This window comes from Pelmatolapia mariae, linkage group LG7, assembly GCF_036321145.2.
Source record: "Pelmatolapia mariae isolate MD_Pm_ZW linkage group LG7, Pm_UMD_F_2, whole genome shotgun sequence".
NCBI lineage: Eukaryota > Metazoa > Chordata > Actinopteri > Cichliformes > Cichlidae > Pelmatolapia > Pelmatolapia mariae.
This window is the reverse complement of record NC_086233.1, coordinates 61226761-61251703: the sequence shown is the minus strand read 5'-3', so window position 1 is coordinate 61251703 and position 24943 is coordinate 61226761. Positions and strand designations below refer to the sequence as shown.

At 40.5% G+C, this 24943-nt stretch overlaps 1 protein-coding gene across 2 annotated transcripts in view; it reads left to right on the top strand.

The window, feature by feature from the left end:
- Nucleotides 1-24943, top strand: part of tspan9a (tetraspanin 9a) — a 168318-nt gene that overhangs the window by 83671 nt on the left and 59704 nt on the right. The window contains exon 3 of one of the 2 annotated variants that reach the window (XM_063480118.1): nucleotides 18533-18612. In XM_063480118.1, coding sequence (XP_063336188.1) covers nucleotides 18550-18612 — 63 coding nt within the window. In that variant the 5' untranslated portion in view covers nucleotides 18533-18549. Of the gene's footprint in view, nucleotides 1-17460; nucleotides 18613-24943 lie in introns of those variants that run through there. The other variant, XM_063480117.1, reaches the window with a different exon arrangement.

The window sequence follows — 24943 nt, the reverse complement described above, 5'->3', positions numbered from 1 at the left end:
AGATAGTAATTGACTGCGATCGGTCTCAGACCTGGTCTCCGGCTTTGAAGCAACCGTTTCAAAGCCAAGAAGAACGCAAGTTGATTGCATATAGTCGCAGTAATTTTGCTCACACAGTGGTCTCCAACCACTGTTTTTCCTAGTGTGACTGTCACCTTATCGAGGGAAATTCTAAAATGTTACAGATAAGTAAAAGAAGAGGACGACTTTCAGTTTGTAATTCATGGTGGATTTTGTTGCTTGATCATCACTATCGCACAATCTTGACCGGCAACCCCCTGCGGAGCTGTGAAAGCAATTTTAATGGCTGTGCAGGTGTGCATGGCGATTAGCTTACTACTATTGTGAAGTAAACCCAGCAGTCTTGTCCCTGAAAGAGCCATGCCGATTTTTTTTTATTATTTAAATGTGAATCAGCTGAGCTACCGAGGCTGTTTTCTCATTTTGGTGAAGGTCAGTGTGTGAATAGGGAATGACAGGAGTGTGTGAGTGGGACTGAGAGAGATGACTGCATAAAATATACAGCCCAGTGAAGAGAAGGAGAGATGCTGCGTTAAATGCAGTGTAACTCTGCAGGCAGGCATGCTGTGCCTTAGCTTCATATCTTATATCTTATTCCTTACATGGGGGCATAGTTAAATATCGTCTCTGTTCCTGCTGGTCTCTCTGTGTGTAACAGTAGACCTGTGCTTTGGAGTGATGGAGTCTCCATATGAGGTCATCTGTCAACCCTTTGGAACAGCTGCAGAATATTCGTTTTTACCTGGTGGAGTCTGAACGTGATAGTACAGACCATCTTAGTGGCAACCTGAGTCTTTTCATGTGTATGTGCAAAACTCTAACACATTTTTGCAGATGTATAAAATGTGATGCAGGAACTTTACGTGAAGTAAGACCACTGTTCGATGTGTGCACATTATGATTTGAACACCGGGAGGTGAGGCGGATATTCTAATCCATTGCTATGGGTGAGAGGTCAGAGCAAAGCTATTTTCTGGCCTTAAATCGTTTCGAGGGAGACCCTGCGCTTCTGGGAATGATGTAAAAAATTGATGACTGAGTGGCAGAGCATCTCACATTTCCTCCCCAGTAGCCCTCTGCCTCTGAAGTTTTTGGGGCATGTCACGGGTAATCTTGTTGAAATTGATATTCAATCATTTCCTCAGAGGAAATACGCTATGTAAATAAGCAGTGCAAATGAATGTATTTTTATATGTATTAGCATACAATGAATAATGTCAACTCATTAATGTTCTGCATAAATTGCTTTTGCCTCTTTCATTATGTTTTGGGATTTGTGGGGAAACAAAAATTGCTTTCATTTAAATCATCTACAAGTGATTTTGTTCCAGCGTCAAGCCACAAAAAGCATGGGGTGTGAAAATATTAGGTTAATTTATAATCAACAGTCCTCAAAGGGGAATTGAGAACTCCAAGTCACCAGCAAGAATTGTGTAAGTAGGTGAAATAAGAAAAGTAGCCAGAGCCAATTTTAGCTCGGACTCTGGAGAGATTCGCCGTCTTCAGGCTTTAATTAAGAATATTTGGCAGCTAAGCAAATGATCTGTTTTTATGTTCATAACAGATGTTTTGGTAGGCTCCAGATACTCAAAGTGTTACGTTACTTACTTAACAGTTGGCATACACTAAAATTAAATTGTTTTCTTAATGGTAATGCATCATGTTGCTGAAGGGATTAAAATCCCATGTTCAGCATGGAGAATGTAAGCTCCCTGTGTAGGAGTTCACAGAGAACTTGCTCTTCTATTATGCACTCACCGGCCACCTAAGTACCTGTTCAGCCTATCAGCCAATCACATGGCAGCAAATCAGTGCATTTAGGTAGTTCAAAGCAAGGATCCGAACGGGGAAGAAACGACTTTGACTTTGACTTTGAACGTGACATGGTTGTTGGTTGTTTTCAGAAACTCATGACCTACTGGGATTTTCCCACACAACCATCTCTGGGGTTTACAGAGACTGTTCCAAAAAGTTGTGCAAAAATGCCCTATTGATACCAGAGCTCAGAGGAGAATAGCTACACTGCTGTGATCTGATACAAAGGCAACAGTAATTCAAATGACCACTCATTACAATCAAGAATACACAGCACATCAAACCTTGAAGCAAATGGGCTACAGAAGACCACACCAGGTGCCACTTCTATGAACTAAAAACAAGAAACTGAGGCTACAATTCACACAGGTACACCAAAAATGAGCAACAGAAGACTGGAAATGGCCTGTATAGCGCTTTACTAGTCCCTAAGGACCCCAAAGCGCTTTACACATCCAGTCATGCACCCATTCACACACTGGTGATGGCAAGCTACATTGTAGCCACAGCCACACTGTGCGCACTGTCAGAGGCGAGGCTGCCGGACACTGGCGCCACCGGGCCCTCTGACCACCACCAGTAGGCAACGGGTGAAGTGTCTTGCCCAAGGACACAACGACCGAGACTGTCCAAGCCAGGGCTCAAACTGGCAACCTTCCGATTACAATGCGAACTCCCAACTCTTGAGCCACGATCGCCCCGGGAAAGACAGTGAGTCGCTGCCATCTTTGGATGGTAGGTTCAGAATTTGGCGTAAACAACATGAGAGCATGGATCCATCCTGGCTTGTATCAACTGGCTGGTGAAGGTAGCAAAATGCTGTGGGATATATTTTCTTGGCTCGCTTGGGGCCTGTTAGTGTGAGTTGAGCATCACTTAAACACCACAATCCTACCTGAGCACTGTTGCTGACCATGTCCATCCCTTTGTTACCACAGTCTTCTAATGGCTGCTTCCAGCAGGATAACACACCATGTCACAAAGCTCAGATCAATTCAAACTGGTTTCTTGAACATGATATTGAGCTCACTTTAATGGCCTCCACAGTCATTCCAGTAGAGCACCTTTGAGAAGCGGTGGAAATCTGTGTTGTCACTATGGGCCAAAATCTATGAGGAATGCTTCCAGCACTTTGTTTTATCACAAAGAACTGAGGCAGTTCTGAAGGCAATACGAGGTTTATTAAGGCACTAGTCAAGTGTATATAAATGTGTATACTGTGAAAGCCTAACGAGTGTCCATTTTTGCAAGTTCTTGTGTGTGATTGCTTCGTTGTAGCACTGTGTCAGGTACTAATGTGTATGTCTTATGTGTCTTATTTGGTCACATTATTTGTTTTAAACATGCTCCCACATAAACCTGAAGATGGATACTTTGTTGGCAAGTAGCATGATGTTTATAAGATAATCAGACAATGTGTTTCACTGTTTACGATGTTGTGAAAGAGACTCCTCGTGGCTTGTTCCACACCATTTATGCAGCTCTGTAGACATCTGCTGTTTTCATTCCCTTCACCATGGAGGTGAAGAGGCTATGTGTGTTCCTTTGTGCTGTTTACATAAAGCATCCATCAGCTCTAGTTTGTTCTCCAAGCCTCTCTGTATCATATTATGTTATGAGTGTTCACAGAAATCCTGTCTCTCAGATTGCAGTAAAGATATATTATAAAAAGTGTCCACGTATTGTTTGTTTTTAAACTGCTGTAAATTATTTATGTGGTATGTGGCATTATCTGCTCCATTGTCAGCACTTGCTATTTCATATCTAATTCATATCCACAAACACAATGACATGGCAGCTGCTTGTTTAGAGGAGGTCATTAATCCGCGGCAGGGCACTTCCTGTAAAAGTGAAGGGATCCAGGGCATCTTGCCACTGTCTGCTACCTTTAGCTCTCCTCCCCTTTACTCTCCTTTGTTGTCCTTGCTCTCATTGGGTGGCAGTCACAAAGTGGCTGCTCATGAATGACCACAGCCATATTGACAGTGTCTGCGCCAAGGGACAGACCCCACGTCCCTAGTTTAAACACATAACACATAACACACACATGCACAACACACTCATACATGGAGAGCCAGGGTATGCCATACTGTGGGGAGGTGCAGCCCAGCTGGTCAGATTGGAGCCGAACAGAGCTGGTCCATCTTCTTCTCTCTGCAGGTTTCCACCAGACATGATTTAACCTTTATTTTTTATTTCTTACATGCGTTTTATATTTTTCTACCTACACATTTCTCTCCGTCTCTCTTTCTAGTTTGTCACACGTGGGTGTGCACATATCATTTTATGATGGGATTGTGTTAATCACACTATTGTACTGTTCATTGGCGGCTCAAAATCATGACTTGATCGATATCCCTGAGGTACAAACAACAGTCCTGAAGTCTACAAGACAGAGATGAGATATCTTTATGGTGCACACAATTGTAAAGCTCCTCGGGCATTCTGCCTTGTCTTTAATCAGTCGTTGCCTTTGAATTCTCAGCGTTGACTTTTAGCACCGAGTAGCATGAACAGCAGAGCGATACTTGCTTCGTATTTTCTATTCCATCGTGTTTTATACTTCCTCATGTCTGAACTCCATCCCTCTCCATCTTCACCTCTACACAGCTCAGCAGTGCAGCCGACTCCTCCTTTCTTTGCATTACATCAACAGCCAACTAAAATATTGATGAACCCCATCTGACCCACATCGCTGTGTCAGCAGCTTCTTTAACATTCCTTCAGAGATTCAGTGTGTTCATCTGCCTATTGATGTGCGTGGATGTTGGACACACATGAGCCCCATGTGCTGTGTGGCGCCAGCTGTTTCTCACCCTTGTGTGCATTAAAAATCAGATCAAACCATGATGTTGACCCTACCCCCTGCATAGACTAACCCTTTAATCTCACTGCATGCATACGCAGAGATAGCACACTGATGTCAGCTAAGGGGGTGCTGCCCCAGACAACAACCAGTCACACCCTCTGCAGCCCTCCTGGTAATTTAGAGAGAACATCTTCAGTAATTTCCCAATGTTTGGGATAAATAAATTATTTATTATTATTACTATTCTACATGGAAAATGCAGTAGGTTTTACGCTGATTGCCCTTAATAAACCATTCGTCTCTCCTACTCTTTTATTTTTGTACATCAGGGGACATTTTTCCCTTAAAGTTCTGGATTGTGCCCAATTGCTTGTTTCCCTGAAGTGCAAGAGAGAGAAGAGCTGTGTATGTGTTGCTGTAGTTATGAGTTCACACATAAACACGACTCAGCTACATGGCTTTTAGAGCATAGACAAATATGCCCAACATATAGTCTTTTGCCTTCACAGCCTTAAAGAGGTTTTATGTTGTACCAGAGGCATTTGCAGGTTATGGAAACTTGAGTTCTAAGTGCCATCATTTCAGTTGCCATTTTTTTTCCATATGACTTGGACTTGATAACTACATCCACTATGTCCTGTCTGTCTTTCTACAGCGCATAAAAGAACACGCATCTGCTTTCCCCTTCTTACATGTGGTCCAGTAACTGTAACCCATACAGCTCTACAGCAGAAAAATGGCTCATTTTTCGAAGAAAGTTTATGTGTTAATCAAACTGTAACCTGTGACATTAAGAGTTAACTGCATAATTTCTGAAGAAATAATAAGTGTGTTAATGCTGCTGTTGATGCAGCTTTGATTTGGCACATTATCAAGCAGGTATTGTACATTAGATGTTGATTGGTACAGTCTGAATTCAAAGAGCATCATCATCACAGCGAATGAAAGAGTACATATTGTGAAATTTATAATTTGTAACTTGTTTGGTGAAAAGCTCAAGGTTAAAGGGGTTTTTTTCAGTATGATTTTTAATTTTAAAGCAGTGATGAATTTTTTTTAGCTTTCTTAGCCCCTTTCTGCCTTTCTGACCAGTCAAGGCAGACCAGTCCTCCAGCTGATCCAATCTAGTGCCAGTAAATGGCTACACAGTGGCAACCATGATGGATAGTTGTCTAAGCAGAGGGGATTCCAATCAGCCAATCACCTGGTGGATTGCTGGTTTCTATGGCAGAAAACACCCACAGTTTAATGTACAGCAAATATAAAAGGGAGAGGCACTTAGACATAATCACTTTCTCCAAAAGTCCTAACAAAAAAAATTTTTTTTGTAGTTTTATTCATACATTGGGGTTTTTTTATGTGTATTATAGGAGTTGTTGGATGTTAAGAAAATCACCCTGCTTTTGGCATCAGTCAGTATGACTTTCGGTGGGTTATGCTGTAACACTGACACTGGTATATTGTCAAATTGTGCATGTAGAGTGGAAATTGTAGCCGTGCAATGAACCTAAAGCTGTTTTTTTTTCATAATGGAATACTGCTTGTACAATATTATACGTGACAGCACGAACATTGTTTTGCAAAACGCACTTGTTATAATCCAAAGAAATATGCAAAAGTTATTTTAAATTTTCATCCTTGAAAAGATATCAGTCATTACATCCAGATTTTTCCCCATAGCTTTATGAAAGCATTTTGCTTTTATATTGGAAAAGGTGCTATTGGAAAACTAGCACTGAAGAAGAAAGTCAACACACTTCTTGAAAACCCTCCAGTCAAGTTTAATTAACATAGACCCAGTAAATCGATAACCGAGCCCTGAATTCAGTGGTGTGCTCTACATATTCCCAGTGAACTGGATAAGATATTGCTGACATTTCATCTTTTGCAGACAGTTATGACTCTCTTAAATATTACATAAAGCGTAGGACACTGGTGGATGCTAGCTATTTCACTCCTTTGATCAACATTATCAGAACCCCGTGTCAGTCTTGATTTATCTGCAGTGCTGTTCGGGGATTCATATATCGTCCAGCTACAGACATCACAGGCGTTTGACCCTTCTGAGATGGCCTTTATTGAACAGGACTTTACTGCACTCTGATACTACGTTGCATTTCAATCATGGTGAGACACTTTCTGATCTAAATGCTAATGTAGTATCCTGTAATCTGAGTATGGTCACTTTACTTGTAAAACCCTGTTCCGTCTCTTGTGTCCTACCTTATCTCCCACTGCTCTGAAAGATGTGTTTGCAGGAATTAAGTTTAGATTGAGGTTTCACTACAAGACTAGCTTCCGGGGTTTTTTGTGTGTATTTAATTTCATGGGGTCTGTGAGTGAGTGAGTCCCGTGTGCACCTCTATGTCTGCTGGTTTAAGAATGTGTCACAAATGCTGCTTTTTCCCTCAAATCCTCACAAGAGCTACAAAAACAGTCTTTAGTACTCAGCAGATGGCTCCTTTCTCACAGTGTCAGTGGTTTTCCCGTTCGAGTAGATAAATAAACAGAGATTTTAAGAAATATGTCTAATGGAGCACTGGGTTAAACAAGATCACCTCTCTAAAAGTGTACATGACTCAATAACATCATTAATTTAACTTTAAGAAACAGTCCTAGATTCCTTAGCTTTAGTGCTATTTTCAGGAAACCTCACATGCTGTTACAGTGGGACCTCAAGGGCAGCATAATACCATAAACTCCTAATTAATACCCTTTCCAGACACCTTTTATTGACTTCCTGGTTGCAAATCACCCAAGAATGACTGAAGAATTATGCTACTGTCTGGCCAGCCTCTTCTCAGAGGGTAATATTCAGAGCATCATAAAAGGGCAGCAAACTATAAATATCAACCCAGATTGTCATCTGATTTTAATTTGATTTGGGAGATGAGACAGACATCAGAATTAATAGCTTATTAGCTCATCTCTACATTATCGCATATCCTTTGATCACAAAGTGCCAAGATGTCCTCATCTTGCAGTCAGCTGAAGCAGTTACTGTTTACGTTCCTCAGAGTATTTGGTCATCATAGGCTATGCTGTGTTCTCTGTTTGTGTCCAAAGCAACAAGCGTGGCCTTGAGAGGCTCTACGGGCCACAGAGACATACTGTGTGGGGCGTAACTCTTTGTAGTTTTAATCCTCTCTTTATACCCGGGCCTTGATCATAAATTCACACCAGGGTCATGTCCTGTTACGTGTGATTTACTGTATGTCTGCAGGTCTGATATGGTTTCAGATTGACTGATCAAAGGTATGTAGCATTAAATCCTTGCGTAATATGATCAAAGTTAAATTAGAGCCATTAATTGTCTTGTGGACTTTTTTTTTTTTACCTTTGTGACACCTTGTAAAAAGCAACAGTCTTCCTTTTGGAATTCTTGAATGTAGCTTTATACAGAAGCCATCACTTACACCCAACCCTTTGTTTTTGAAATTCTCTCATTTTCTTAATGGTTCAGGGAATGCCATTTTATTAGAACGACCGTTTTATTTTTGGTTTGCTGTCATGAGTGAAATGACCTTGTGACTGGGGTTGTGATTGTCATAATTTAATTTCAGTTACTGAATCAGAGACATTCAGTGACAAGATATCAAAAACATCTAAAACGCTTCCCCATGAAAGACGGGATTCTGTTCATTAATTTCCCTAAAAATAGTGGGTCTAGATTTTTGGTTTTGGAACCTAAAGGAAGATTCGAACAATTACATGGGTCCGTAAATTTGGCTGTAAATCCTAACACTTAACCTCCTAAGACCCGAACTCTTCCATGACATGCATTTTTAATTTCTCTTTGATATTTGGGCATATTGGGGCCCAATGAATGTAAAAACAAAGATTTACCAGATTTTTTTTTTTTACCTTATTTTTGTTTTTAAGAAAAATAAGAGCCACATATGAGGATATTCGTTTAAAATTTTGATAGAACAGTAGCAGTATAATGTCCTCGTAAGTGGATATCAGGCCGATGCAGAGCAAAATTGAGTATTTTGGTTTAAATAACCCAAAATGTGATGTCCACATATGTGGACGGCAGGTCCTAGGAGGTTAATGTAATATAATACTAAGTAACCTCGTAATACTAACCTCAAGAAGCTGAAAGTCTAATTCAAGGAGTTGCTTCAATCACATTCTAATTAATTGTTTTAAAATAAACTGTGTTGGTGAGGAGGAAAAAAATTGTATCACAATCGACATACTTGTGGGCCTAACTATATGTTAAAATAAACAGAAATTGTTCTTACAGTGCCCCAAATTTAAATCGCATTTCATCTGCAGACTGGTGAATATAACCAAAGTCTGTATGATTGTTACTTTCCCCTATAAAGGTCCAGGGGTATGATTCTTGCTTGGGGTGTGAGAGGTCCTGGTTTCAAATCCCGGACAAGCCCCCATTTGTTACATCACCTAAAAAGGTCGAGGGGATGAGGGAACGTAACCAAACTGTCCAAGCTGAGAAAAGGAGACAGGGAGGCAAAATGGTTAAGTTAAAGGGTTTTATTAATTTTTCTATTAAAAACTAAACTACAAGAGTCGGACAAGCCACTATCACCTTTTAAAGAACGAAAACAACAAAACTCAAGTGTTCATCACTAAAATGAAAAGTGAGTCAAAAAGGGTTCATCACCAAAACACACTCCTTTCTGCAGAACATGAGCAATCAAGCACCATACACACAGCTCACTAGCTGCAACCCAACAAGACTCTCTGGCAGTAGAGTTTACCTTTCTCTGGCCTTAAGTATACTTAACTGCTGATGGGAGTCAGCTGTACAAAAAAGAGGTAGCACCTAAGGCAGGAGAGATGGCAGGACACACCCACACAAGGTCAATTTCAAAGTAAGTCCTGCTAGATCCGTAAGAATGATAAAAGCCAAAAACAGTTCAGATTACCTTATGGTGAACCTCACACTGTATGTTTCCCTTATCTCAAATGTCCAAATGTGATTATCTCATTTGTGTTGAAAGCAACCAGGCTCTTTCATTTTTCCTAGATTTCTACAGATGTATTTAATGAATTCATGATGGAGAAAACAATTACGCTTTGATTAATGGGCTTTTTAATCAAGCATTCTGTAACATGACAAACAAATGATATTTGCATGTAACCAAAGAACAATCAACAGGAAAAAAAATGTTAATTTCATTTCATATAAAATCTTAGGAAAACAAACAAACAAAAGTCCAAAGCGGCGCACACAAAGACACCGTCGTGTGTAATGGTGTCAGAAACATTCTCTCAAACAGATTCACATTTCATACGCACTACTCTGCCATTTTTCCCCAAGCTTCACAGATAAACTGCATCTTGAACACGCCTTATCAAAAAATGCTTTTTTCAGCTTGTAATACAAATCACTATACTATACACCAAGTGGGATTGATATCTTATTATTTTGAATTCTTTCCGTCTTCTCCTTCTGTTGTACATCACTGAGCCACTGAGTTTGCCTCCAGTTTTAGCTGATGTTGTTGAAGTCGTTGAAATGCAAAATTTAATTTCTTTTTAGATATTTTCACTTTTTTTTTTTTCACTTTTTTTTTTACTGCATTTGCAATAAAGAGTTCTCTCACAAGGCTTAATATATACTAATGGAGATAGATTTTAATTAGCTGCTAGTTTAGTGATAATGGGGTGATAAAAGAGGTCAGTGAAATTAGTAAGTAATAAAATTGCAAAACTGGAGGTGCTAAGCTAAGGTGATAAATACAAGGAAAATAGGGTCTTCTTCTTGCATTAAAAACTACTTTCGAGATTAAAGAAAGACAGATAAGGATATTTTTGGGACTGAATGACCGAGGGAGATGTTAAGAGAATGAGCAAATAAATGGGTAAATATTTTGTGAGTGTGGTGCCAAAGCCTTGGGTCTGTCCTGTAGCTCTTGAGTCCTCATCACAGATGTTTTGAGCAGATTGCCATTGCCATATTTCTCCTCTTTGCCAGACACATACAAGTTATAAATCTAATTAAGACAACAAAATTACTTTTTTATAGTTTGCACAGTGGTCTGCAATGTTTTAGGTTTCTAGTAACATTTTTACACTGAAAGCTGCAGAGAACACGTCTGCATACCTTTATTCAGCAGTGTGCGTTTCTCTCTAGTATCAGATTTAATACATAATGTGAAATGTCTCTCTGAATACATGTAGCTAATAATGTGACTCGCAGAGATTTGAAGTACTTAGATTATTATCTGAATTTCTGTTTGCAGAGACTGATTGCTGACTGCAGGTCTGAGTCAGATTCTTTCCTTTGACTTTCATAAATACGTGCAGCTTCAAACCATATGGAGTAAAATCAAGAGCTACTGTAGATGAGCGCTTATGCACATGATAATGATTTCTTCTGTTTTTCTACACATTATATGGGCTAGCTGTTACGTACAGATTGCAGGTTTACATGATGGGCTTGTAATAAAGCAGCACTTCTCTGGATAATTCTGACAGCTGAAGTAGAAAACAGGATTTATTGAGAGAATGACTGCTCCATCCTTCAAACCTCACATGGTCTTTGTCAGTTTCTATAGTAGGGTTCACCCTTACATCAGAACATATAGATTCTCCTTCATTTGCCTCACATTGATCTGAATTGCTATGCTGTTTCCAGAAACAAAACCTGTCATCAGATGTGTTATTTTGGTTAGTAGATTGATTTCTCAACAGGTCTGGTCATATTTGCTCTGCTAATTTATGCTGCTTTTGGTAGATTGTATTTACCTTTGTTTAAAAGATCTTGCTGCATCTGTATCTCTAAATTAGTGGATTGTTAGCTGATCACCCCAGCCATTCATGTCATTTTTTCCATTGCAGCTTCATGTTAACTTATACTACTTAGTAAATCTGGCCCAAAGTGTTAGGCCAAAATAGTTCATCAGAATAGTTTCACAGAGTTTCGGCATTCTTCACTGCTGTGGTAGCCTGCTGGATGAATTGACTGCCATTTGCACAATAAATCTCCCTCATTTGGGAATGATGGAGAGTGCTGTCTAGAACACAAGAGTTAAGCTGTGGGATCGAGTGACTGTGAAGGTGCCGTCATACGTTTCATATACTCGTGAAAACATTAACGGTTTCCTCTTTTTCTGAGGATCGTCGTTATCCTCAATGAGACTATTCACATAAGCGTAGGCAGTTTTCCTTATATGATAAAGATGATCACTTACAACAAGTTTCTGCTGATTTCCAGTCACCCTGTCCACTCAGGAGAAACAACGTGTACCTTCAAAATGTCCCTGATTTCCCTCATTATAGGGCTCAAACTTCAGGTTGCAGGTTATAGTAGATCATCACCCAGCAGATCCAGTCTACTGCATATTAGACTCATTATAGTAGCAAAATGTTGGTATGTATTACTCACTGATTTTCAGTAGTTATTTGTTTATGAAAGTGCAACACATAAGGGAATATCCCTTTTAATATTCTGCTTTTACTAGGACATCACTGGGAGGCAAACGTCTATATTTTAGAGAATACAGAATGAATAAAACCACAGTTAAGCTGGCATAAACAACAAAGATCATGAAGATATGCATATTTCTGATATTACACTAATATACAAACATTTGAGAATAATACCATAAATTCACTGCTGAGTAGCTTCAACAACAACATTTTATGATGGAGTCAGTGGCTGCAATTTAAGTGTTTGCAATTTGCATTGTGCAGGTCTTTATTTAAGGGCTTTTTTTCAATAAGTGTACCACCTACTATTTGTATGTTAAATAGTGATGGGATTTCCGGCTCTTTTTAGAGAACCGGCTCTTTCGGCTCCCAACCGGCTCTTCAGGTTGTTTTGTTGCTTTAATTAATTTATTATTAACAACAATATAAAATTATGCACAAAAGGAATTACTAATGTAAAAAAAACGTGGTTTTATTTATATATGTTTATATATAAATATATACGGTGGCCCCTAGAGACAAAGCACGTACAAACTCCAAAACACATTTCTAGCGTTAACTGAACTTCCAAAACAGAGCTACCTAGATCACTTAAATTACACAATTGAAAGCATATGTGTATTGTTTGTGTATTTATACACAAGCACTCATATATATTCAAATAATTTTAAAAAATGTTCGTTTACCTGTTACTACCACACACCAAATCTGGTCGTTGGTACTTCCTGGCTTGTGTAGCCACTAGGTAACAAAAGCTCAACACTGCCCCTAGCATCCTGGAGCACTTCTGTTGTGTTTTGTACGTGCTTCGGAGTTTGTACGTGTTTTGTCTCTAGGGGCCACCATAAATATACTTTTATTTATTCACGCCACATAAAATGTAATAAATAAATCATATAATACAAAACTATTTACATTTCAACTTTTAACTATTTAAATTTTCAGCTTTTTCCTTTTAAACAAATTTAAAGTGAAACAACACAAAACACTGCAAACCACAACACAATTAAATATAAATTAAAATATGAAAAAAAAAAAGAAGATGCACATTCTCTGTCATATGGGCCTGCATGAATAACCTTTCTGAATCCTTTATCATCTGCAACTGAAAATAGTTGTGGATGATTACTATACCTTTCTAATGTGACGTTGTTGTCCCTGGCTCTCTTTCTCTCTCTCTCCCTCCCGCTCTGTTCCTGTGCTACTGCGAGTGTAACTACCGCCCCTCCCCCCTCTTCCCAGCGCAAAGCACAAGGCTCGTGTGCGGAGTGAAGCGGGAAAAAAGTGCGAGAGAGAGGGTGAGAGAAAGAAGAAAAACCCACAGCTCCCAATAAGGAGCCGGCTCGCATCGTTCACTTCAAAGAGTCGGCTCTAAGAGCCGTTTCGTTCGCGACCGACACATCACTAATGTTAAAAGATGTTTTTGGGAGAATGCACCTATTATCTACTAAATGTCAAACTTGATAGCAGTACCCAGGAAAATACTCAATACCATTTTCAAAACCACGGTGAAAAAATGTAAATTAAAAAACATACCAAAAAACTTAGAATACTACAAACAATAACATCAATGACGAACTTATTTTTAAGCTGACTAATGCAGCGCAGAAAAATAGACTAACATAACTATGTCTGTGAAGGTTCTCAGTCATAGTCTAAGGAGCCTGGAAAGAAAAGCGTCTGGACTTCTTTAAGTTTCCTTGAAGACGTTTCACCTCTAATCTGAGAAGCTTCTTCAGTTCTAAGAGCAACTGAGTCCCAGATTTTAAGCCCTATGGGGCTTAAACAGGGTCCCCAATAGGGTCATGGATTCCCTATTGATCCTCTGCCTAATCACAGGAGACAAGGTGTGAAAATGGGCTGGGGTCACAATCAGCCAAGGTTTCACTCTGGGACTTTAAGAGCACGTTTTAGACACAAATAACTGTCTGATCCTGTTAAATTAGCCCTAGCTTTTAAATTATAGATCGACAGGGACAATGACGTTCGTTGTCTAGCTCCAGCATTAACGTTATCATTTTTGTTATTAGCCGTAGCCGATAGCTGCTACCTTAATGATGACTTAAGAGACGTCTGATGTTAATGGCAAAGCTGAATGTGTGAGCCAGCCAGATTCATTTGTATGAAAGCAGGAGCTTTAAGAGGAATTTTGAGAAGCGATAAAGTGTTCTCCACCATTGTGAACATCAACTACTTCAGCTGCTAGTGAGTGTGGAGGGGCTGGAGGAGGCAAAGAAGGTGCTGTTAGTATTGAAATTGCTGAAAATGAGCATCTAATTCGATGAAAGAATTTTTGGTATTCATTAGTATTTCTTTTACTAATATTTTAAGGACCTCAGTATTCGAGATGTTGGTTTACACAATTGTGATACCAACAATGAGTCATTATTTGCTCATAGCATTTGTGTCTCATTTTGTTTTGTAAAGCATTGCCTACTGAGCTCTCAGAGAGTTCCATAATTGTTCCCTGTGATCTCTAATCTCTTCAGTCCTGCCTTTGAAACATACATACATATGTTTAAGGAGCTGCCAGATTTACTGAGCGCTACAGAGAATGTTTGAATGCAATCTCATCCCACTCACCCCCTCTATCTAAACGCAGCCTCTCTGCTCTGGTCTACTCGGCTGCTGCTCTGCATATTTTTCATCTTCTCTTCAAGCTTCAACTCCTTTGTGTCATCCCACAGATGTCCATTTCTCTGGAGTCTCGAGCTTTGTCTCTTGCTCTACCCCTTAACAAAATACAGCAACTGCTGGGCAAAAATTCTTCGGCTGAATCTGTGTAGGCCTGGGTATGTCCTACTACTTGGCTACTTGGAAGTGTCAGCAAGATATACAGTGAGAGCCCCACAGAGCCCTGGTAGATTTGTGATATGTGATAGATAAATTTTACTCTTTGCATTTTCTGTTCATAACAAACACGTACACATTTCATAACCTTTACTTTAAGTCTTTCGCGTGGTTACTTGCTTTCTCGTGAAGTCAAATGAGGAAATTGAGGATAAAAAGAAGTCTTAGTTTCCATTGTTTTAGGTGTAGCCTTATAGTCAATGTCGAGACATGAAACTCTGTCTTCATTTCAAAAACAAGCCCTGTGATCACATTTCCCAAAAATATCAAACATTTTCCTTGCATACTTACCACGGGGTAATTATTATTTGTTTTAGGTAGAGTCATATTTGTCGATGCAGTTTTGTCATTTCTGGTAACATTTTGAAGATGGCTAAAGGGTATTTCATAATTAATAAATTCCCTGTGATTACTCACAGGGAGACAGAGGACCACTAACCATGTGACCTTAACTTGTCCATCATTTTGCATGTGTGACAATTGTGGTGAAAATGTAAGGTCAATTAAATAAGGCCCCAGGCTTTAAGACTGGTCCGTGTCTATTTGGCAACCACTCGCGTGAGGGGAAACATGAGAACAGTATTCCAGTTGAGAGTGGTTAGTGGGTGTGGATGCTGGAAAAAACTGGTAAAACCTAACTCACCTTAGAGGAGACGTTTGCCTTCAAAGTAAAAATTGCACCTATGGTGGGTGCAGCACTGAGGCTCAACTTTTATTTTTAAGGAAACCTTCTCCATTTACTACAGCTTATTAGGGAATATTTGCAGACAAACGTAAAAAACTACAGGCAATTATGGCAGCCTTTTAGCAGCCAAAGCGACCACTCTGAGGTTGTTTGTTGCAGTAACCAGCAGGAGCCCGCAACTCTGAGAAACCACTTCCACGAATAAACATTTTTCAGGTCCAATAGTTGTGACAGGTCCAATATAAGTCTTGAGCAATGTGCACATGCTATTACTGAGAAACTTCATTCCTTATTACCCCAGTGCTTAAATGTCAAACTGCTACATTGGTAATGATAGGATTAGGATTAGTAATAAAACTAGAATTGGACGTTTATTTTCAATCTCTTTCCAATGTGATCCCGTTGTTACCAAAATTTAAGTGGTTTTTTTTCCAGAATTTTCAACCATCATAATTATAATTGCTGTCGAAGCCATGAAGCCATAATTTGCATTAATTCTCTGTGTTTTATAAACGTGCTTCCTCGAGGCAGATAATTCTCCACCAGCAGTGAAACAGCTGAAGGCAAGGCTTATCTTGTCTTTGTCAACTGGGTATTTCTAGATTTAACTTTTAGACCACTGAGTTAAAACTCTCCCTCCATATGTCTGCAGGGTGACCCATTATCACTATTCTGCCGAGAGGCAACAATTACCAAACAATGTGCCCGCTTTCACGTTCATTTTGGAGAGAAAAAAAAAGTTGATTCTTACAGCTGATAAGAAAAATTAAACGGTTACATTAGCTGTTATGTTCAGAAGAGGACAAAGGTTCTCACATTCATATGAACAGACAGATAATTATCTTGTGCATATTGTTATTATCTTGTATTATTATAATTGTCAGTTACCATCCATTTACTGCAGAGAATCCTGAACTTTTAGCTGTGTGGAACACTTTCTAATCAAAGCTTTATAATGTCTTGTTAGCTTAGTGTGTGAGTCAGCAGGGCTCTTGTGTGTTTCACCCTGGCTTTGCATTGGAAAGTGTTCACCATCTTAAAGCCCCTTTCCATGCTTGAGATGGTGCCATAATTCCAGAGCCTGGATGTTGCCAGTTAATTGGCGTCCCCTTACATGGATGTGAGGAGTGCAGTGACGAATAACAGCGTAAGAGTATGATCAAACTGTACCCCAGTACTGTCGCCACCACCCATGTGATATGCAATAATCACTCCAGTGGGGACTGGCTGCTATTTCAAGCTAGTTTTTCAGAAAGAAAAAAATATGATAAATAACCCACAGTCAGATTTAACTACAGTTTATTTATGGCAACATTAATGAATAAAGTTACAGATTAAAGCAGAATGAGAAGCTTCTCTGGCATGTGTGAAATCACAGGTGTCAGTGTCATCAGCATCCTGACGCTCCAAGCTTTTCATATGCAAAAGAGACTGCCAGAAATTTCCACCTCACATCCCTTAACCCTGCTACTCCACAACTCCTTACTCATCTGCAATTATCTTCATGTTTGATTTCTGCGTGTGTGTGTGTGTGTGTGTGCGCGCGCGCGCGCGCGTGTGTGTGTGTGTGTGTGTGTGTGTGTGTGTGTGCGTGCGCGCGTGTGTGTGTGTGTGTGTGTTTATTTTGTTGTTGTTATCTATGGCCTCTCAATTCCCCTGATGGATATGAAACTGCTGAACATGTTTAGTCAAAGCAGCCACAGTGATGGGCTTAATAAAGGCGCGGGGAGTGGAGAGGAGGAGCTGCGGTCTGGCTGCAGCTGCTGCATTGGTTGCCTGCTCAGCAGTGGGAAGGGACTGAATGAGCAGAGAGAGAGAGAGCAGGAGAAAGCAAGAGGGAGGGAGAGAGAATTGGGGGAGGAGGTGAGTGCTCTTGTTGGGAGATAGGGAATGCCCGTTAGTTGCGTCTGCCGATAATAGCACATCAGCCAGTGCACTCCTATTGGGAGAGCAGAGCACAGGCAGAGCAGAGGGACTGAGCTGCTGAGCAAAGAATGGTACACTAGAGTAGACAGGCACACTCGGAAAGAGAAAGAGCGATACTGGCACAATCAGAAAGAAACAGAGAGTGAGATAGACCCAGGGAAGAGAGAGCGCATCAGCCCACATAGACAAGAGGACTGAACAGGCACGGGGCAGTGGAAAGAGGAGAGGAGGGACAGGGGGGAATCAAAGTTACCAGGTCAGCAAGAGAACGTGGAAGTGGAGCAGCTGAGACTCTCGGGGGTTTCACTCCCACCGCAGCAGCCGGGCACAGCATTAAGAAGCGCAGGAGGAGAGTGATATTACAGGAGAGGATAGAACAAGTGCTTTAACTTCTTCACAGAAAGACAGTCCTGTCATAAGGCGAGGGTAATGCTCCTCACAGGAACCTTCTGCACTTCTACTTTAGGATTATCACAGCAAGAGAGCTTCACCAAGCAGAGGACACTTAAACCTGCCAGAGGTGCCTGAGCAGTTCAGTTCTACACAGGAGACCTTTTCATTCATCCGTGGGGTTTCAGGTGGATGTAGTGTTGCTGTGTGGATTTTATCCTTTATTGCTTCAGAAGGTGAAGCAGTGAAGATTTGGAGGGCAAGTTGTTCTGTCCTGTCATCTCTGAGACTATGGTAGACTGTGTGTCAGAGAGCCCCTCATCAGCAGCTGCAGCCCTAGAGTATGGAGAAGTCCAGCAGTGAGGAGTCAGCCATTCACCGTAGCCCTTCTGTAGACAGCCGCGAATCCGATTTTGCTCAAGCCTCCACGTCTGGCCGCCCTTTCGGTGGCCGCGGCTTCACTGCCGGCGCTTTCTACGGCTCCACGGGGCCACGCAAAAACACGCAGCAGGGGCAGACTGGAGCTGCAGCTGACGCCAGCGCGGGAGACAAGACTAACAACAAGTACAGCTCACCCAAAGGCAGCAAATACATAGTCTTTTACCTGGATCTATCCTTTGTGTTCCTTTTAGAATTTAAGAAGTGCAACATGGCAAGAGGCTGCCTCTGCTGCTTGAAGTATATGATGTTCATCTTCAATCTCATCTTCTGGGTAAGTGGCTTTATATTTTCTTCCTGTTTTTTTCTCCTCTTACTTGATGCAATTGATACAAATGCTGAGCATCTTAAAAGATGATGCTGCCAAAGTAATTCTGGCTCGAGTGATTCACTACTGGTCGTTTGCCATATCATATGCGTGTGATAAGTTATTCAAAATGTTCATCAGGAGACATTACTTTCTGACAAAATGATGGCTGTCAGGGCAGTCATGCGTCTCTAATTACATCAGGGTGTTTATGCGTGTTACTCTGTGCATGTTGCTATTCCTGGATGTCATGACAGTGTCCGTGGCATTGCACCAGGTCTCCTTTTGTGTTTTTTTTATTCCTTTCGGTTCGGGTGGGGGTTGGTGGAAAGAGGTCCTGGGGGTCAGTAAAGTCAGTCTTTCACATGGTCACATGATTTACAGTGAACATGAAGCTGCAATGCTGCTTTTGGTATGCAAGGGAAAGACTATATCCTCCTGCAGGGCATTTACACAGATGAGCTGCACAATAATGGCATAGGGATTTTAGCTGAGTTGGTCAGCGATAGTCTAAATTGATCTGATGGATCGTCATTCCTCTTGACTCACGGTATGATAAATTGTCAACAGAATTTATTCAGTTTAATAAAATAAATTCTATCGCATGCAATATCACTAGAATTGTAGTAACTTGGCCAGCATTTGGTGGTCTCCACTGTGTAACCAAGCATGGGCATTTATGGTAAAAGTGGGCATCCCTTGAATGTTTACAGACTGGATTATCAGGCTTATGGGTTATGAGGCCAAGTCTTTTGTGTGAATGCATTGAAGCATGAAGCGTAAAAACATCTCAACACTGGGGAATCAACTCAGGCCCACCATGTCATGTGGGTTGATAGCCCAGCTAACTGGGACAACAGAGTGGGCATTAACTAGAGGCCAGCTGTGAACGGGGCAGCATTAAAAATGTATACACAAACATGCACCACACAAGCTGAAATCTGCATCACTGTCAAATTTATATGTAGAAAAATGGACAGCTCAGACCTTTCTTCATCTTGAAGGCTGCACCTTCATCTTAGTCTGAGATCATGTGCAGGTCCATAGAAGCGGGTGCGATAGTGATTGGCAGAGGTATATATACCCAACTAAATGATGTTAATATTTGTTTAAGGGGATGATAGAGTCAAAAAAAGCTTAGTTGATGATGGAGTCATTATTGCAGACACTGACATAGCCTTATGTGAGCACCCACTCAGTCTGTATGTGTATTGACATCACCACTGTTAGAGTTAAGGATGGCATTTTAGAGCAGTTTCCCAAATTGATTTTTGGGTGCATGAGTGATCGATCAGCTGTTTTTCATTACAGCATAATGCATGTTTTTCCATACTAAAAGCTTTATTGAAACAGATGGAGGGAGCTCATTTAATAGCGAATACTGTGTTTAATTAATTTCAAAAAATTAAACAAGCAAATTGTTGAAATTATAAATTGGCTAGGGAAACAAAATGCCATTTGAATTGCTGCTCTTACTCTTTTACATCGTGTTAATTAATGGCCAAACAAAGTTTATTATTTATTTATGATTAAATGTTACAATTTGGCACAAATTACAGGCTATTCAGGGCACTCGTTAGATGAAACTAAAGTCTGACCTCTTCTTATATTATCAAAGAGGCTATACATAACTCATCCTTTAAAAGCGACTTTCCTGATCAACATATTTGTTTATATGCAGATTTGTATAAAACAATATCAGACATAAGAAGTCATAATAATCATTTTTGTGAATTTGCAGTACTTTCAAGTATCTCTTGGACCTTTTACTTGGATATAATATTTCAAAGCTGTATTTGACTTCACATTGACACAATGGCTATGTCAGCTGTATGTCAGTTCCGGCCTGCTCATCTCAAATGATAGATCAAAAGCTGCCTGAGTACATGAGTAAAGGTCAGCTTAGCTGAGGCCATATTCACTAGGCCCTTATGCTCATCACAGAGGAAATGCATGAAACAAAAACATGTATGAAAGTGTTAATTTACCAGGTTTCTTCCAGGGACACTTTGTGCTCTGCAAACAAGTACCTTGCTACTAATAATCAGCCTCTGCATTAACAAGTGGGTGAAAACTAGACTTTAGATTTTAAGGCTTTTGGTCTTAGATTCATGTGAAACTTAGCTTGTTGACCTTGATGCATTATAGTGACTGTAAAAGCATGTAAAAGAGAGAGAGCTGTAAAAGCACTCTCTTCAGTGCGAGATTTGTAGAGCGTCCTCTTTGTGTGTGACCATAAGAGTGTGTGTGTGTGTGTGTGTGTGTGTGTGTGTGTGTGTGTGTGTGTGTGTGTGTGTGTGAGAACTTAAGTGTGGAACTTTCTCAGCACAACTTATACCCTGCTGTGAAATAATTGAATTTTTACTCTGATAATGTTCACTTAATGAATGCCCACCATGCACATTCCAATCTATTGCTGCAGCAGATTGATACTCTTGTTTTCCTCCTACCACTCAATCATTTTAATAGGAGTTTAATCAGTGTCTCATGGGAGAAGGGTGTGAGTGAGGATGCAGCATGTGGCTGCAAGGTCTCAGTGTATCTCCACGTGACAGCTTACTTGACTGGCACTCCAGATTTTCAGGCCGCAGTGCACCAATTTGAAGGTTAGTGGAGCTGTAAATAAAAGGTTCACTTGTCACTGAAGGGTCAGAAAGGGGTGCCCGAGTACTCTGAAATGGAGGGGCGAGGGTGAGAGGTATGATGTATCTCGAGACCCCTGGGACTGTGCCGCTCTGCATCTGACACTCCAGGAATCGTACGGTTACCGAAGCTGGTAGAGCGGCGTGCCTCTTAAGTTCTGACATCTCATCTCAGGACTGAAAGGGGAACTGCAAGCTGCGGTAACCTGACACCAGATGCAGCGGGGTCTCTTCTTTTTAACTGTGCATGAGCACATTTGCTGTGCACACACACATCCTTGGAAGTGCATTCACCAGCCACACACAGGCCACTTCATGGAGCTTACACTAGTAACTTAAAACACAAGGTAAACAGTGACAGGCACTCCAGACATCTCCATACATTCGCTCATCCTCAGGCCCCCCAGCAGTTGTTCACGACCATCTGGCTTCTCTTCCTTATAAAGGATTAGAAGAGTCTGAGCTGCAGGGGGGAGTTTCAGGCAGATTAACGCAGTATTGGGTTGTGCGGTTAAGGATCATGAGCGCAGTTCCTTCTACGCTAAAGCCAATATCATCAAAGCAAATGGGCATTGTGGTGTGACCACGTGTGACAAAGTCTGGGGTTTAGTTGGCAAGACGATCTGTTGTTCTCCAGCACACATGCTTTCAAGGTCTGTTTGACCATCCCGATAAGATGATTGACATTAAGCCCTATTGGTGTCAGCCTTGAGAACGTATCAGTGTTTGTGTTCTTGCTCGGAGCAAGGATTTTAGCCTTAACTGTGCAATGTGTTCTCTGAACTCACAGTAAACGCTCCCAACTCTCCCTGAGGATTTAGTCCAACAAATTACAACAGCATTGCTCTCAAGCTTATTCTAATTGTTTAAGATATAGTAGGTTGTACGCTAAATCTGAGCTCTGGCATTATCACACCATATCAAAAAGTAGAGCCTCATTTGATATTCATATTTAAAGGGAAACTGTCAGTTCAGCAGTCTTGTCCTACAAGTACAAGAGGGGTTCTAGTATCAAAGCTACTCCTTTGTTAGCGGAGAGATGTGTTTAGCATTCATGAATTCTTGTGCTTACTTAGGGGATCGCTGTAGGATTTATAAACCATTTGGTCCAAAGCAACAGAAGATTCGTTTTCTTATCGATTTAATCACTGAGTTTGACACTTAAGGTTTCATATATGCTTGCGCTTTGATGCTACAAAGAGAAGCAGTATTGACAGACTCCAGGTGGTTTGTTAGAAGTGTGCATATAAGCGTACTGGCACGTCTTTATTTGGTTTTGTTGAACTCCATAAAAAACTCACACAAGCTGTCCCTTTGCTTACTCAGACTGGAACCCCCTGAGGTTTCAGTCTAAGGTGCTGAAGCAGTGTGCCTATTTTTCATTCTCCATATCGGCACATGAAAAGTTCAGTAATTTTTAATAGCTCGAGAGCTTGTGTTGTAAAAGACTTTTCGTTTTCTTCCTCTTTTTCACAAGTCGCACAGCTGAACTCCATCAGTCACTGCCAGGTGAAACAAGGATTTGGGCACAGGAAAATAGATGAGAGTTGAATGAAAAACTGTTTTTTGAATTGACAGTGGCTTTAAAGTGGCAGAAAGCAGTATCAGTCTTGCCCAGTGTGTCTTTTGAAATCTTACACCTCCAAATATTAATTTTATATTGTATGTATGAGTGTCGTTTCGCTTATCAATTCAACCAATTACAAATTATTCATCTTATATATCAGGCATTCATACTGTATAACATGCTTGGATATCAACAGATGTGTCATGGCCAAAATGTGCAGCCTGCAAGCTGGCCTGTCAGTTTCCCTGTAGCATTTACATAAAGAATATCACATATGCATTTTAATTATTTGGAGTCTTGTAATTAGCATCCCCTGTAGATCCCTGGGCCTTGATTCACACTGGCTGACCTGCTTGGTAAATATCTCCATATGCCTGCCTTTGTCCAGCAGATCGTCTAGGGAGATCACTCTCATTTACACGTCTCTCTCTCACACAGGCTGTTTCGATTTCCCGGCCGTGTTGTGTAGAGCCGCTGAGCTCATTAGCTCTTGTTGCAGATCAGCTGGGGAATGGAGCTACTGTGTTTCACTCTAGGGGGGCAAGGTAATAGAGCGGGAGATTTTGAGGTGCATTTTACGCTTGGATGCAGTCGGTAGGTATTGCCTTTCCAGGGGAATTGAGATTCTTAACCAATCACTTACTACTGTTGGTTGGTGATTATAACACACAAGTAGCTAAAAAAAGGCAACATTTTATTACAAAGAGTCAGCAACCTAATATAGGGAATGTGGAATAAACCTGCTCCACAAAACATGTAAATGCCATTCTTTTTATATGAAACGGTACGAGTCTTTCTTATGGAGAGATTATATGTAATAGTTGATGTTTGCTACTCGGTTTGCTCAAAGCGACGGGGCTGCAGGTGTAGTTTTAGTCCAGTTTTTAGTCTCAGCTGTTTGGCGCTGACTTGCAGTGACAGGTCAACATTGCAGAAACAAATGACAGAACAGTAACTGCTAGGCACACAAATTGCAGTTTACTGACTTCCACAATTGCTGGTACACACCATTTATCGTCTGTTCCCTCCATCATTCACATTAGTATCCTTCATAGATGCCGGAAGTGTAGAAAGAGCGTAGAGACTTTGTATCTACACTTAACCTGTCACAGCTGACCACTTGTTAATTTCAGGCAAGATAAAAACACAATCTCATTCCATCTCATTCCCATTTGTGTCACCGATGAGGTAGTTGGTATAATATCTCATCAGGCTCAAGTATGCAATCTCAATGAATTAAAAAAATGTACTTTTTCTTCCGTTTTGCACATTAAACACAGATATCATGCTCTCCTCAACACAGTCTGTAAGAGATATGAAGATAAAGAGTAGGACAGCGAGGGGACAACAGGAGTGTCGTTAGTTCTGCATACATAGGCGAGATCTTTTGTAATGACTATATGCCATGTCGTGCACCTCGGGCAGTAGAGAAGATAGCACCCTTTTTGTGTAGTCAATAATGTGTTGATGTTACTGAACTGTGACACAGAAAATACCATAACAGCTCGTGTATTTAGGTTATTGATCAAACGGGTCTTGTCTTTTTTGTCTGCTTTATATTTTGAAAGCAGACAAAGCAAAGTATCTATTCACTGTGCGTTGACAGTGAATAGATACTTTGAACAGCAATATCAACAAAAGCAAGCCTTTCCATTCAGTTTTGCAGCGTTGAATGATTTCACATTTCACATGCAAGTTAAGGCTCAGAGATTGTGTTATCAAGCAAACCGTTGTGAAAAACTGCATGAGTCAGATTAAATTTGTGCAGGAAAAAGCAAACAATCATTGTAGCTTTTCAGCTTTTGAACATTTTACATATCATGTAGTGACAGTTTGTAACATCTGTGCACTTGCAGGGATTCAGTATAGAAGCACAACAATAAAACAGACACTGGGCTCTGTTATTAGAGCTTGAGCTTTTGAAGTGCTTTTGCAGTCGCTGTCTGTGCCAAATATCTCCTAATTTAAATTACCTTAATATCACTTTTGTCATACTTTTCCGACAGTGAGTAAAATTTCACTATTGGAGATTATTGCTTAAAAAAGTTGTAAAGTTTTCAGACCTTCGGATGTTCTTCCAAAGTTTTTC